The sequence below is a fragment of the Pleurodeles waltl genome, chromosome 12 (assembly GCF_031143425.1).
Source record: "Pleurodeles waltl isolate 20211129_DDA chromosome 12, aPleWal1.hap1.20221129, whole genome shotgun sequence".
Taxonomy (NCBI): Eukaryota; Metazoa; Chordata; class Amphibia; order Caudata; family Salamandridae; genus Pleurodeles; species Pleurodeles waltl.
Genome location: NC_090451.1, coordinates 83,405,388 through 83,421,265, shown reverse-complemented (window position 1 = coordinate 83,421,265; position 15,878 = coordinate 83,405,388). Strand labels below are relative to the sequence as shown.

The following is a 15,878-nucleotide window of genomic DNA, read 5'->3' as shown; positions in this document are numbered from 1 at the left end:
CATATGGACCTAATGTTGGGAGGGAGTGGAAGCCATAGGCATAGTCAGCAATTATGCAAAAAATCTGGCATGGATTTAAAGCTTCTCGCCCTCCTCTCAACACTCCTAATTCTGGATGAGGGTGTCCTTAAGGGCCCATCTAGCCTTTATTCATGGTGTACAATTTACAGATTTAGAAAACGAGAGCACAGTCCTTCTGTACAAGAGGACGAAAGCTGATCCAAAAGAAATAAAACCTGAGAATGCTACATATTATTTTTTTATATTTTCTTTTTCACTATTTTTTCAATATTCAGATTGCATAAGAATGTTGAAAGTTGAAATGAAAAAGTCAAGGCATGTGCCACTTCACAAAGTAAAAAAAAAAAAAGTTTGCAAGCTTTGTCAAGAGCAACGCATTCAGATTTTTAAAAAGAGATGAAAATAGAAGCTTTAGCTGACTATCACAACAGTGAGTAACAGCTTCCAATGCTGCGAGGAACGGGAAGTGGAGCAGGTGGACTGACTTCTCTTGACAGCCTTCCCTTGTCGGAAAAGTTGCATCACCTGCCTCTCCCTGTTTCTAACATTCTTAGGTCCATTCATTCAGCGTTATGAGCCCTTTTTCAGGACTTCTGAACCATAGACCTCCCACAGGGTCCCAGACCCTCCGCTGCAGATGCTCAGCCTTTCCCTTGCCTCCTCCTGACACTCTATGGAATCCTTTAAAATTTCAAAGTCATGCACTGTCCAACTTTTGAACGGCGGGCACCCTGCAGCTCTATAGCAGCCTAGTTGTGGATTCGGTTAAACTTTACCTCAGCAAGGACATGAAACTATGATTGGTCTTAGATGAAGACCCTGATGTTGCCCAAATTCTTGAGCAAATGATTTCCCTTCATCAGCACCAGTTTACTTTGGAGACCTTCAACAGGTATGAAAGAGTTAAGTCTGAAAGGAAGACCTTAATCCATGGGATTTGTCAATTGCTCTTGACGTCGTTATTTCTGATCATTGACGAATTGACATACACTTCAGCCTCTGAATACCACACCTGCATTATGTGACTGCCATGCACGGGTTTCAATTGAGGATAGGAATCACAGTGAGCCGTCATGAGTACTTACTGGTGGTGTTGGGTACAGGGCTCGATTCATGGTAACCTGGAAAGAAGGAAACATGAAGTGTTATAGACCCGGAGCAAAGACAGGCGAAAGCAGGAAGACACTGACATCGATGGGAGGAGAACCCGCTGATGGCTCCTCAAAATGTGGAACGAACTGCTTACCATCGACGTAGAGGCTGTTCTTGTCCAGGCTGTACATCCCCAGTGTGCTGACTCCTTGGGTCTCGTTGCTCAGCTCGTGGTACATCAACACTCTGTCAAAATTTGGAGAAGCGGAGTCATTCCTGTAGGTGCAGGTCAGGCTAACCTTAGTGCTGTCCGCACCATTTACTGAGCTGTAGGAAAAAATATGAGAATTAAGACTTTGTATCCCTTACATCAACCCTATCACAGATGCATTGGAATTCTACAGTGGAAACAAACCACCAATTCAGACTTTATTTACAAAATAACAATTCTTGTGTTTTGAAAATATGTAGACTTCGCCCCAGGGCCACAAACTTTTCAGACAAATCAAAATATTGGGGGAAAACCTGAGATTACATTACAGGCCAACACTCCTCGAGCAGGCAAAAAGGTTACGGGGACACATTTAGATAGCAGCAACTTGTATTCTCCTCCAAATGATTACTAAGATATCATAGAAGTTTGAGAAGTTCCTGCACCGACAAACAAGATGCTGTAGCTTGTCCACGCTTGAAGGTTTGGAGGCAACTGAGTCATAATGGTAGGAAATATGCCCTTTGTCAACAACCTGGCATTGCGTTGTCACTCCTCCATGACAAGTGGATACAAGATGCTTGCTTGACTTATCAACACAGTTGCTTCATGACAGTCAATATTCACATAGACCAGGTGGTAATAGTATATGACAGCCCTGCACAAGCAAAGCCACCTTCGGAAATGTCACTGGTCAGAATGTGTTGGGTCTGAATTTTAAACCCTTTGTTAATGCCACTGATTACCAATGTCCTGTTCTCAGATTTTGATGCAAATATTTGTTCCACTATAATTAATCTGAGAAAGGCATGATGGCTACAGGTAGATGGGCCACATTTGATCAAGAATAGTACTCGAAAAATCAGGACTTGTAGACAGCAGCCGGGGTGCACCGGAGTAGGTGGATCATTAAAAACAAGCAGCAATTTCAAGAAGATCCAACCGTACCTGAAAGAAAGGACTCTGCAGCCACTGTAGGCCGGCCCCAAGGTGCTGTTCTTCAGGAGTGGGTCAAGCTAGAGAGAGACAAAAATGTAATTAACCAAAGTAAAACTTCCAACTTCAAAACAGTAGGTGGTTAATGAGTGCATCTTAAGAATGACTTACATAGGTGATCAGGGATTGCTGTGTGTCGTTGAACTTTGCTGATGTTGGATCTGCCAAGTCCGGGGTGAATGTCAGGCTGGCAAGGCTGAAGACCAGGGTGAAGTTGGCTTCGGATGGAACCGGAGGTGTTGCTGTTATTGTTACCGGCATTATGGATGCAGCTGAGTGAAAAAGAAACAATAATTGCATGGATGTGGGAGAAGTCTGCACTGTATTGGATAAAGGGTGGTAACTACAAATCTCAATAATGTTTTGTATTGACCTAGGGGGCTTTAGTCTTTACCCTATGTTCCTGGAAACTTCAGAAACATGTTAAAATCTTCCCCTTTAAAAGTCTCCCCAATGGAATCCTTTATAAGAAGCTCTCATTATCCACCCTTGCTATCCTAACATAGCTACTGGGGGCCATGTGACTGAAGGTCATCTCCTCTCACAGCCTGAGGCACCAATGACAAAATCCTGTACTCACTGGTGGTGCTGGGCACTGGGTTTGCTTCATGATAACCTGAAAAGGAAGAACAAGGTACTTAGGTACTTGAGGAGGCTGATAAAAACACAATAAGACATGCCAGTAGATACAAGGTCTGTGCCCCTCAGCGTAGGTAATATGCTACTCACCATCAACGTAGAGGCTGTTCTTTTCCAGGCTGTATGATCCCAGTGTGCTGACACCGTCGGTCTGGTCACTGAGCTCATGGTACATCACCACACGGTCAAACGCTGGAGCAGTGGAGTCATTCCTGTAGGTGCAGGTCATGTTGACCGCTGTGTTGTCCATGCTGGTTGCAGAGCTACAAGAAAGAAAGGGTCAAATTAGCACTTTCCAATTTGTAATAACACCAAACTCCAAACAGAGTATGTAAAGAGGGAAACATGTTCTTATGATGTACTGGAAATGTCCACCGGTGGTCAATAAATATATCCGAAGCACATTTAAAAAAATACATATTTCTTGGATTTCCAAACATGTGATGGACTCCACCAATTGTCATGAGCCATTTCAGAGGCACCGTGTATGTAACAGTGGTATCTGGAGACTGCATAACATTTGAGTCTTTTTAAATTGGGCTAGATAAGATGAAAGGGGTCCATTTAGGAAGATGGGAAAAACAAAGGTCTGTCTTCTACTGAAAACATATTGTCAAGTTATTAGAGGGATTTTGAAAAGTTTGTAATGTAATGTAAATAGTTTCTTAGAGTTTCCCTACTCATGATGGCTCAGTGAGCTTTCAGTCGTAATTGTGGAAAATTGTTTTTTGTAGGAAGAACAGTGACATCACCTGCACAATTTCGAAATAGTTTAGATGAGAACACGATGCTTGCCATAGTTTCCCAGGGCATCACTATTTAATTACTAAAAAGGCTTACAAAACCCAGGTGACAATAACACCGCCTCGTATCCCCTATGGGCCTGGTTTAGATCTTGGCGGATGAGTTACTCTGTCACAACGGTGACGGATATCCCGTCCGCCAGAATATAAATCTCATAGGATATAATGAGATTTATATTTTGGAGGACGGGTTATCTGTCTCAGCTGTGACGGAGTAACTTGTCTGCCAAGATCTAAATCAGGCCTTAGTCTCCCACTGGAGAAGGAGCAGGCCAGCTGGCGTGGGGTCCGGATTGTCAATGTCTTGTTTAAGACACTAAAATCACTAGTGTCTGATGTCCACATAGCTCTCCGCGTAAAGCGACAGGTAGGATATTCAGAGTAAAGATAAATGCAGCACATTTGATTTGTGACAGGACTCAACATTATATTGCGGGGAATGGAAGAAGGGGGCTGATGTCCTTGAAGAGTGGGTTTCACTCAGATGGGAACCAGCAGCTCCACAAGAGTCATAGACATACCTGAAGGAAACCACTTTGCAGGTGCTGTAGGCCGGGCCCACGGTGCTGTTCTTCAAGAGTGGGTCAAGCTGGAGGAAATAAAAAATATCTTAGCCAATTTCTTTACAAATCACAAATAAAATAATGTTATAAATTCAGTACAAGCGATGGTTATGGAAGGATCTAGAAGACCATCTACCAGAGAGATCAGGGACTGCTGCGTCGCATTGAACTTGGCGGATGTGGGCTCTGCCAGGTCAGAGGTGAATTTCAGGCTGGCAAGTGTGAAGACCAGGCTGAAGTGGGCTTCTAAGAGAACCGGAGAGGACAGTGTTGTGACCGGTACTGAAGCTGCAACAGAGCAAAAAAAACCATAAGTCTGGTTACATGGAAACAGGTGCAGCGACTGCTGCGGTGGGCACATAGCACTGACATTACACCACGCTCCACATAGATTTGAAGCTTTGTTAATTAGACTCATTATATAGCTGGAGGCAAACTTTTCACTTACCTTGAGATAAAACGTCCTAAAAAGTGCTTTTCTCATAAAGACTGCTATGAAAGGGTCTGAGATTGAATGTGATTACATTTAAGGTTATGTTATGAACACAGCCCAGTGATCCAGATTGGGGAACTTGGGGTTCGCTATAAGAATCTTGAAAAAAAGGATAAACCAATGGGGCTCATTGTGATTGGTCTGATTGAACTTTTGTCTCCATCTCCAGAAAAAAATAAATCCAGGGCACCGAGTCTGAATCAGATACGATCTGTTTCCAAAAGGTGATGCTACTCAGTGGCTTTGTAGGGTCCATCATGGATCACCTCTCCTTTACCCCCCCCAGGATGCACTTTCCTTCCCATAGGAGATTCAGATCCAAGAAACAGATTCCTAGTCCATCACTGGTGCTTACAGGTACACAGTAACACTGGGAGGCTTATGCCATTATACCACAGCAGCAGTGACTACTAATGGATCTTCTGTTTATTTAATTATTTATTTACATTTTTATTTTAGAGTTTGTGCTGCGCCACAGTTCTCCTAGGGGGCATCAGAGTCCTGGAAAAGACGAGCAAAAACTCATGGCAATGAAAGAGTTGAAAACATAAGTCAGACTCCAGCCAGATGCTTAGGATGGGCATGGATCTGGCATCCAGCAGTCACTCCTGTGATGCTGCAAGGCCTTAATTGATAGGTTGTTTCAAAGTTCTACTGAAGGTAATAGGCTCCTGATAGAAGTCAAGAGCAGAGGCTGTTCTAGAGCTTCTGACGTTGGACCTTTCTCTACCACCCAAAGACTTATATCAGCTTTTTGTCTCTTAAAGGAAACATTATTGAACGACATGAGCCAAAGATGATCGCAGGTGCCTGGCTTTAATGTTGTGGGTTTCCAGTTTCACCAAGGTATTGAGAAGCTTTGCCTCAATATGTTTTCTCCATAATGCAAGGTTTTGAGTCTTATCCTATTCTCCACCAGGAGTGATTGGAAGAGCAGGATCCTGGCTGCCAGAGTTTGCACTCATTGTAGCCTGGCGGTTTTGGCCAATGTGTACAACATTGCTATAATCCCATTGAGCCATGGCTAGTGAGCATGTTAGCTCTATAAACTGGCCAGTCTAAAGAAAACTGAGACATCTCTGGAAAAAAAGAAAGTTGGAAATGTGCTCCTAGCCAGTTGTTCATTTATATTGCCAGACCAGGGACAGAATTATTTACCAACCCTACAGCAAATCTCAAATCCTTATACATCTTCCTACTTTTTTACATCTCACACAAAGACTGTCTACAGGAGTCTGACATAGGTGTTCCTTGTGGATGGCACTCTGTAAATACACCCCAGGCTCACCTCCCCTCCATGAATGAAGCATCGCTCATGAGATACTAACCTGTAGTGCTTGGAATGGGACTTGGTTCATGATAACCTAGAAAAGAGAGAAAAGGGTTAGTCAAGGCCCCTCGAGGAGATGACCAAGTAACAAATTTAGACATAAATGTGAAAGGGCAAGAACCCGCTTTTGGTTCATGAGTGTGTGGAATAGGCTTCTTACCGTCAACGTAGAGGCTGTTCCTGTCCAGGCTGTATGGTCCCAGTGTGCTGACGCCCTGGGTCTGGTTACTCAGTTCTTGATACATAACAACTCTGTCAAACTTTGGTGCACTGGAATCATTCTTATAGGTGCAGATCATGTTGACCACAGTGTTGTCAACGCTGTTTGCCGAGCTGCAGGAAAGTGCACATTCTAATAAGAATTTACAATTGGTCACCGGCTCCCAGATCCCAAGCTCTCAAATGATCTAACCACAAGGTAGCCAAAGGAAGTATGTCATAAACATGTGATGAGACCGGAGGAAGCTTTTTACTGACATACTAGAGCACAGAATTTCATGATTCCTTCTGAAAGACACATTGGTGAATGCATCAGATGCCACGTTATCGCGATGCACAATCTGAACTCCATTCCTGTCCGAGTCCTGCATACTGCTCTTGCTCAGTCAATTACAAAGCTGCAAATTCCACATAACACAGTTTGTACTCCAATTCCTATACTTCCAGGGGGCTTTGCAACAAGCAGATATTATCAATAAAACAAAATAATATTCTAAAATGCTTACTGTATGTGATTGTTATTGATCAGGACTGGCTAAAGAGAACTGTTCTTTTCAGTTCATTGGATGGCCCTTGTAGGTCAAACATGACGTTGGCATTTTGGCTAAGCATGACATTATGATAACATGGTTCACGGTTTTCAAGATAGCATTGTACACTGCAAAAGGTGTGCACTCATCGCTTTTGACAGCGTTTCAGAGTGACACAAGCAGGATCCAAGTGACCCACTGAAGATAATGGGTGTCTTCCTGCTCGCCCCTAATCCATAAACTTATCAGAGGTGCTGCTACCCAGCAATTGTGGTACTTGAGAAGTGACATCCTTGTTTGGAGGTGTCATCTAGTACATTTTCTGACAGCAGTTCTAAAAACATAATTAGTCCTCAAAGTCAGTAGGATGTTCTGAAATCTAAAACAACAGCGTGACATCTTTAAGCAAAAGAACATTCTGTAAGCAAATTCCCAAACAGTCTTTATTAAAAATGACACATTTTGGAATAGAGCTAATTATAATGAAACAAAGGAACCATCTGAGATCCAAAACCAATCAGACAACATGAAGAACTGGGCCATTCCAGAATCGCAACAAAGCCAGTGATCATCAAACAAACGAGTATTCTGAAATTCACAACACAACCTGATTTCATCATTCATTTGGAATCTAAGTTGCAATTAGACCTAATAAAACAAAGGGTCATTCTTGAGTCATAGCTGGTGATCCTTGGTGATGCTGAATTGGGTGCAAAGTAGTAAATTGAGTCTTATCGCTCATTCCAGCTAAATGAAAGTGATCTATTTTTTATAAGTTGATAGAATGTGGACACTGCATTACAAAATGCTCAATTATTAAAATAAAGCATAGACTTAAATCTTAAGTATTAATAAGCCTTCAGAAGAAGGTGCTTCCCTGTGTGTATAGAAGAAAATCTCAAACCTTCCAATAACCCAACAGTATAACAAATTCTACCTGAACTCAACTCATTATTAGTTTGGGTAAAGTATGGTAGCGAGCTTCAGGACTTGGAGCTCACATACAACCTCTTGGTTGGTGAAACGTTTGGATTAAAGTAAATGATTTCTAGAACTTACCCAAATGATGTCACTCTGCATGTAATGTATGCTGAGCCCAATGTGGTATTCTTCAAGAGAGGGTCCAGCTGGAACAAGAGCAGAACCATGAGTCAGAACAATATGCATGTGTCTCTCATAGGGTTAAGCAAGATGGAGATGTCATGAGACCTGTCAGTGGGTTATCAATGATGGTGGTGCCATGTAACATACCTGGGCTGTCAGCGCATCTTGGGTGTTGCGGAAGTCGTCTGAAGTCAGATCTCCGAGGCTGGGGGTGAATTTTAAGTTTGTCAGAGAAAAGTTCAGGGTGAAGGAATCCAGTACGGGGGTTGGGATGGGAGTAGTGGTCGGGTGCATGGCTGTAAAGATTAAAAAAGAAGTTTAGAACCAGGATCTCCAATGCCAGCCATGGGCATACACAACACAAAACTGGCGAGGTGTAGGCTAAGGCCTGTGCTTTAATGAACTTTCTGCTTAGCTTAAAGATTTTTGTATCCCTCTGCACATAAAATGTTTGTTATTGAAAAATGTGTGTCTGCTAACTCATTGTTTTATTGTGGATACTCAGGGTTTGTACTTTTTTATTGCTTTTATTATCACTTTATTTTTTTGCTTTCTTTCAGGAGTGGGGCAACGCTCCTCCGCCATAGTGGAATATCACATTTATTTCACTGCAAGGTATAGCTTTAGCTATGGTTTCAAAAGGTAAAGATTGGTGTTTGGATTTGTTATGGCACTTTATTACCCTAAAAAGGTCACTGAGATGCACTAAAGTTGTCATCAGTAATTATTAATGCTTTTTAGTTTCCTGGGAGTTAGGGACAGTGTTTAATGACAGTTGTCAATTGCTGCCTTTTATGTATATCACCTATTCATGGAAGGCTCTCTCTTGAATGACACATTGTGCTGATCCAGGCTTCAGGGGCATCACTATCCATCAGTATCTTTCTTCAACTATTCTCTCAATTCTGCCTTCATTGGTTTCTACAGTTGAAATCCTAATGCAACTTTAACAGGGGCTCGCACTTTTTACATTGGGAAATGAGTGAACTTCACACAACTTTGCCTGCAGAAGGGAAATTGTCTTATTCCCAATTTGTTTTTTACGGAGGACATTTTGAATTAAAAAGGAAAAGATTGGCGGGAGAGTCCTTCCTGCAAAATGTAGTTTGCAGGGCTTTTGTCACATAAAAACCTGCATTTAACAGATACTTTGCAGACTTTTCAAAACGTGGATACTTTGTGAAGTTCAAAAAGCTTAAAAGTGTTTAAAAGTATGCTTAGCAAACTTTTCAGAGGTGAAGACCTACAGATGTGCATGCCCCTGATTGAAAAAAAGACAGCATCAATATGTTGTGCAAACATTGTACTAATTTGCATCATGTGTCTGATGTATCGCCACCAGAGCTTACATGTTGGCTGAAAGATGGACATCCATCAACAGTGGAAAGTTGCTTGCATGATGATGTCAGTAGCTACCTAGGTCACTTTATTTATTCATATACATATAAGGTCAGGAATTAGGACTAAAGTTCTAAAAAATAGCATACTAGTTATCAGCATGAAAACTTACTGGAGGTTTTGGTCACTGTTGCAGGTGCTTCGTTGTAGCCTGGAAATGAAACAAATAACAACTGAAAACTTTGGTAACCCATACAATTTAGTGGAGGAGAGATAAAAGCACAGATGCATTTTTATGGCCAAAGAAAACTAACATGGCAGCCGAAGGCTATGGGTGAACTCTTGGGTACTCAGTTACAGAACTTTGACATATGGTAGAGTGAATGGTAGAGGTGTGGATCAGTATTAAAAGACACCAGTTAAGTATTCCTGAACTTCCTATCAGTATTCAAGTACCTAAATAATATTTTAAATCCTTGGATCACATTCCTACACCTCTGATTAGTGTCCCTGTAACAGATCAGCATCTCACACTGCAGAACATCAGATTAGTACTCAAGAACCCATAATACTGTTCGAGAACCCAAGAGTGATATTCTAAAATCCTGCTGAAATGTCCTATGAGAGAACAATTAACCAGCACCACAGCTATTGTTTTGAAAGATCAGATCGAAGTCTGGGTCACTGCCTTACACATTAGGATCAGTGCTCAAGAACCTTGGGAAAATTGCTCTAAATCCTGGATCAATATTCTAGGACTCAAGATCAGTGTCCACAATTGAGAGATTTAAAGAAACATTTTTAAATGTTGTCAGACCCCATGAATGCTTCCTTTCTACTTTTCTACTTTTTAGAGTCTCTAGCCTATAAGAGGGACCTCATTTAGAATAAGGCCCTCTATTTTTGGCTCACTCCCAAACCACACAGACAACAATACCTACCATTTATGTAGAGGCTGCTGCTGTCCAATGGGTATTTTCCCAGAGTTGTAATGTTGTTGGTGCTCTGACTGAACTCTCTGTAGATGTCAACTCGGTTAAACCTTTGACCAACCACATCATTCTTGTAGGAGCAGACAGTATCCACATGGACAGAGTTGTCTGTGTTTCCAGGCCTGGAAATCCAGCAAAGACAAAATGGTGAGATTCAGTTAAATTCTGCTGAGGAGTCCCAGGACGATGTGCTCTGATGGTGGCTATAATTGTTTTGATTTTCATACCCAATGAAAACGTCTTGAGCTATGGACATGCTAAACTACCTTCAAAATAGCTTGATGGAGGAAAATTTGTAGGAAATGAAGTGAAATGTTGAGGTACCTTGGGGAAAAGGAAGAGTTGGGTACATGTGTCAAATATAAGTGAAACATGATTTTTTGAGGGAACTTTAGAACATGTCCATGTGAAGAGTAGAGAGGACCACTATGTAGACTCCTACACAGGTCTTGTTTGAGTTAAGGGATAATGATACTCCATTTCTGATTAAAAGCATGCAGGAGGAAAGCTTTTATGGAAGAAGTGATGGATTGTGAAGGGTGGGTCCGTCGTACAACTTACAAGAAGGTCAGCTCTTTGCAACCACTGAATGACGCACCAATGCTGCTATTTCTGAAAATAGGCTCCACCTAGAATTAATGACGAAAATGCTGTGATTTAAATTTTGTCACAAAATCTGTTTTTAAACAACAATGCAATGTCAGGTTTTTATTAAGTCCTTCTGGCCTCTGCCTGTTAGGACAATTGTTTGCCACAGAGAGTTGGATTAGCCCAGGTGTAGTAGGTCCAAGTGCATTGCCCCACAGACCCATCCTAATCAAGTCAACAGAACTAGAAGGTCTGTTGGTAACACATGGGAGGGTTAAGGATGGCACAAGTCAACTTGTGGAAATCTACAACAGAGAGAGGTGTGGAAATCTACAACAGAGAGAGTTGGTGTTGAAATGACCCAAATAGGTTCCAGTCCGAAACTTAGAGTAAATGTTTTTGAACTGCCGGCATAACATCTTGCTTGCCTTAGAAAGTTAATTGAGCATACATTGTTAGTGCTACCCCCAACGACTATCCATGATATTTACTGGTTTTTCAATACAAAAATGATGTTGTATTAGTTTTAAGTCTAATCAGACCCTACTTTGCTATAGGCACCTGACAAAGAACTTCACCCTTAATGCTTTACCATCTGAATTCAGTGTCTACATTATGACATGTACAACATTTGCATTATGCTCTGAATGATATGTAGGCTACATAGCAATTTAGAAGATAGAAGAAATCTTGCACCTGGGCCAGGGTTTCACAAACTAATGTGTTCATCTCGGACAACTGGCAATAGCAAATAGTTGAATATAACAATAGATCCATCTTTATCTCAAACATTTATATAGTGGAAAATCATCATGTATCTCCAGACGCATTGTATGGGTAAGGCAGTGAACTACTCCTACAGAAGTATAGACAATCAGCACTGGAACATGGTTGTACAAACCAATCGTATGCAACTGGCACTAGGACATGGTTGTATGAAGTAATTAATCCATCTTAGGCTATCAGCACTGGGACATGGTTCTAGAAACAAAACAATCCATCTGGGACCATGGTTGTACAAAGCAATGCGTGCACCATAGGCAATCAGCACCGCAACATAGTTGTACAAGCCAACGGAGCAATCTAGTATAATTCCACTGGGAACAATAAATCCATCTTAAACAATAAGCTCTGGGGATCAATTTACAAATCCACCTTTGACAATCAGTGTTACGATTTGGTTGTATAAAGCAATGAATGCTTAGACCACTGGCAGTAAATAGTTGTACAAACCAAAGGATTCATCATATACAATAAACACTGGGACGTGGTTGTACAAAGCAATGCATTCATCGTAGACAGTCAGCACTGGAACATAGTTGTAAGATCAATGGATCCATTTTAGACAGGGGACAGTGACAGATTGCTGCATGTGTTGAGATATAAGCCTGGGGAGTTCTTAAGAAGAGCCATTCATGCAACATCATAATCTCTCAGACTGTTAGTCATCTTTTTTTGGTGGTGTGCTCACGGAACAGGAGTCCTGATGATGACAATAGAGACGTTCTCAGCAGCCCCAAAGATCAGCAAATGATTTCAAGGGAGCATGTATAATCATTAATTTATGTAACTGATGCTTTTATATTGCCTCCAGACAAGTCAAAATTTGAAAAGAAACCCATAATCATCTCTGATACTCGTGATTAAAACTTTCTGTCATTTCTAATGTACCACACATCCGACCACTACTGCCTGCTATGGTTAACACCAGGATCAGTAAACGAGTGGACTTGTGTAGATGCCAAAGAGCTCCAGGAGATCTCATTAAGTGTAGCAAATGTGCACCAATTTTCTTACTGGTTAGAGATGAGAGGTGTAGTTACAGGCTAAAACAGCATATAAGATGATGTCCAGTTTACCAAGTAAATTAACAGCTACTTTGGGAATTGGCGGTGTATAAACAGAATAACTATATAATACTCTAGGTAAGTCTCAGTTTTATTAATTCTAAGTCTAATGAGGTAAATGAAGGGCCTGTGTGTGATAAACACTTCAGAATTTCCTTCACAATCCTGCTAATGCCTTCCAACACCCTTGCCCAACCTGTTGTGAATTATCCCCCAAGGATGAGTTTAAAAAAAGTGTTTTTACAAGGCTCACTGTGAAACAGAACAAACGGCATATGGACACTGGGTCTTGGTGCAACACCCTACTGCTAAGAAACCATAATTCCACACCAATCCTTTTTGTTGAACAAAAATCCCCAACATTCTTGCAGTGGAAGATTAACCAGATGTATTTTAATTTGTGGCACTTACCATAGAAAGTAGGATTGGTGACAAGTAAAGGTATATTGGAGAGTTGGGATTGGTAAAGTCATTGTTGTAACTAGTGTTCACTATTGTGAAATTGACAGTGAAGTCCAACATTGCGGAGACTGTTGTGGTTGGTTCAAAGACCTGAGATGTAATGCTTGTGTTTGCCCATGGAGTTGTGCTTTCATTGATGCCAGCAGTGATGACACTGGGTGTTGTTTCTGTAGTCCCACCTGTGGTAGTATTGCCAGAAGTTCCCAAAGCTGTGGTTATCATGGTGCTCCCCATTGTAGCAGCGTCACTGGTGACACCTATGGCCGCAGTGCTATTCCCAGTAGCTATATTAACTGTGGCTATTGTGGTGCTCCCAGTGGTTGCTGCGGTAGGGATGATGCCAAATGCTGATGTGGCATTCCTAGTGGTACTCGCACTTGTGGCTGTTGTGGCACTCCCTGTGATAGAAGCAGCAGTATTTACACCAGCAGCACTGACTTCAGTGGTGTTTCCTGTAGTTGTAGTTGTGACCGTAGAAGTGCTTGCTGTCATATCCACTGCACTGGTGAAGGCCACAGTTGTGAACGTGCCTCCAGATGTGGTGGGGCTGCCAGTGGCAGCTGGAGTTGTTGGAACATTTCCTGATATGGCCGACTGGGTGACTCCCACTGTTGTGTTCTCTAATGTGGTTGAGCTCCTGGTGGCTGCTGACGTAGTCCCTGACAATCCAATAGGGGTTGTAGCAGTTGTTGATGTTGTGGTGCTAGTCGCTGTGCTGCTCAAAGAGGGCACTGTCTCCTTCCCTTTAGCCATCAAAGGAGAAGAAAATAGAGTTAGCCTTTCACATCAGCTACCACAGCATTGCATTTTGAGCAAATATGAGGATATTGCAAACAACCTACATTTTAAAAATAAGAATGACTCATCTTTAATAGAGACCTCGTACCAAAAAAAACAAGTGATCAGAAACGAACCACTGAGATAAGAACCACAAGCTAACAGGGCTTTCGAGGTAGTGATGTAACTACCTACTTCATCGTCAGTGAAGACAAGGACGCCAGGATGTCAGTACCATCTCTGATTACAAGCACCAGCAGTGAGTGATGGACTGGCCTCTGGAAGGGGGTAGGCCCACGTGTCCTTGCTGCACAAGGGCTATCTTTCAGAGAGGAGTCCATAGTTGTCAGGATGAACTATGCACCAGTCTTTGTAGTCTTTCAAAGTTCCACCTGTCATGAAATCTACAACTTTTCACATAGGTAGGAACAAAAACATGTTCTACGCTAAATAGTGCTTGCCCAAACTCCAAGGTTCAGCTTACTTCTAGGAAAACAATCAGTTTGGGAACCTTTATAAAATAATGTCAGTGTGCTTTCCCTGCTCTAGGAGTCACATCTCATTACATGTGTGTCATCAAAAATAACCTGTGCATAAAGATGTAGAAAAAAGTAAAATACTTCACATGAACTTGGACACATATTGGCTTTGTCTGGGTATCTTGAGTGTTAATAGTCAAAAAGAAGGTGACAGTGCTCTCCAACCTAGGACATTTATTGTAGGTTTATTACCACCCTTAACCACCCTGCAATTATTGCCTAGTGGTAAGAAAGGTATGCTGATGTTTTGAGCACCAATAGGTTTCAGACCACAACACAACAGAGGAATCAGAGAACTAACATCCTATGAAGCTTTGCGGAAGCCAACCTCTTTTAGTGATCTATGTGCTATTAAAAAAAACGATACAAATAAAATAATAAATGATACATTTACTATTCTATTACTAATATTACTACACCCCAGGACAGGTAAGAGTAGCTTGCTAATTTAGAAGCTTAGTAATTAAACAATCAGTCTATTATAGGCTCCACATCTATATACCTTGAAAACAAATATATTGTCAAAGTAATTATATGTGGAGTTGAGAACAATAAATCTATATTTAGCTATATATAATTTTCTTTACGGGATAGTGGTAGGTGATATTCTAAAGTTGACATTCTAAAAGGTCAGTATTAAAAACGTGATATTCTGGTAGTACTCTCCCATAAAGCAGTGAGCACTGAGACATCTTGAAATGTGGGATTAACAATCGCTAATGCTGGAAGAGGAGGTGACACCTTCTTGGAATGCAGCAGTAAATTATTTCCATCAGTGATTGAGGAGATAAACACTTGAATGTGGTAGTTGCCATCTCAAACGTTGAGTGTAAGGTCACAGCTTTTCTGAATGCAGTGGTGACCATGTCCACTTCAGAGAGATAGGCAACAGCTTTTCAAAAATGGTGATGACAAATTGTAATTTAGTGGGTGAAGTGGCTCTCTTTTGAAACATAGGACTGAATCTTTTCGCTCAAGTAAATAAGGCGACACCTTCTTTGAAAGTGTTATTCGCTATTGTTAATGCACTAAACTATTTAACATCTTCTTAGAATGTGATAGTGATCATCCACAACGCAGGTTGGGAGGGTTTATTGCTTTATCGAATGTGGCAGGCCTCATGCCCAGAGTCTTGAGTGAGGTGATGCTCATATGAAATGTGGTAGCAATCATGTCAATGTCATGACTAAGAAGATACCGTCTTGGAGAGTGATAGTGATCATCTCCAGTGCAGTGAGTGAGGATGTAGCTTCTTGGGATGTGGTGGTTATTGTGTCCAATGTGATGAGCCAAGTGACACCATCTTGGCGTGTGGTAGTGATCAGGTCCAATGT

At 41.5% G+C, this 15,878-nt stretch overlaps 1 protein-coding gene across 4 annotated transcripts in view; it reads right to left on the bottom strand.

The window, feature by feature from the left end:
* LOC138268224 (pneumococcal serine-rich repeat protein-like) overlaps positions 1-15,878 on the bottom strand; it is a 179,716-nt gene that overhangs the window by 43,193 nt on the left and 120,645 nt on the right. For all 4 annotated transcript variants that reach the window (XM_069217676.1, XM_069217677.1, XM_069217678.1 and 1 more), the window contains 16 exons: positions 13,178-13,971; positions 10,893-10,960; positions 10,281-10,453; positions 9,512-9,550; positions 8,149-8,297; positions 7,957-8,024; positions 6,309-6,481; positions 6,147-6,182; positions 4,462-4,613; positions 4,284-4,351; positions 3,050-3,222; positions 2,901-2,936; positions 2,432-2,592; positions 2,273-2,340; positions 1,268-1,440; positions 1,107-1,142 (listed from right to left, as the gene is read on the bottom strand). In XM_069217676.1, the coding sequence (XP_069073777.1) occupies positions 1,107-1,142; positions 1,268-1,440; positions 2,273-2,340; positions 2,432-2,592; positions 2,901-2,936; positions 3,050-3,222; positions 4,284-4,351; positions 4,462-4,613; positions 6,147-6,182; positions 6,309-6,481; positions 7,957-8,024; positions 8,149-8,297; positions 9,512-9,550; positions 10,281-10,453; positions 10,893-10,960; positions 13,178-13,971 (2,367 nt within the window). The remainder of the gene's footprint in view (positions 1-1,106; positions 1,143-1,267; positions 1,441-2,272; positions 2,341-2,431; positions 2,593-2,900; positions 2,937-3,049; positions 3,223-4,283; positions 4,352-4,461; positions 4,614-6,146; positions 6,183-6,308; positions 6,482-7,956; positions 8,025-8,148; positions 8,298-9,511; positions 9,551-10,280; positions 10,454-10,892; positions 10,961-13,177; positions 13,972-15,878) is intronic.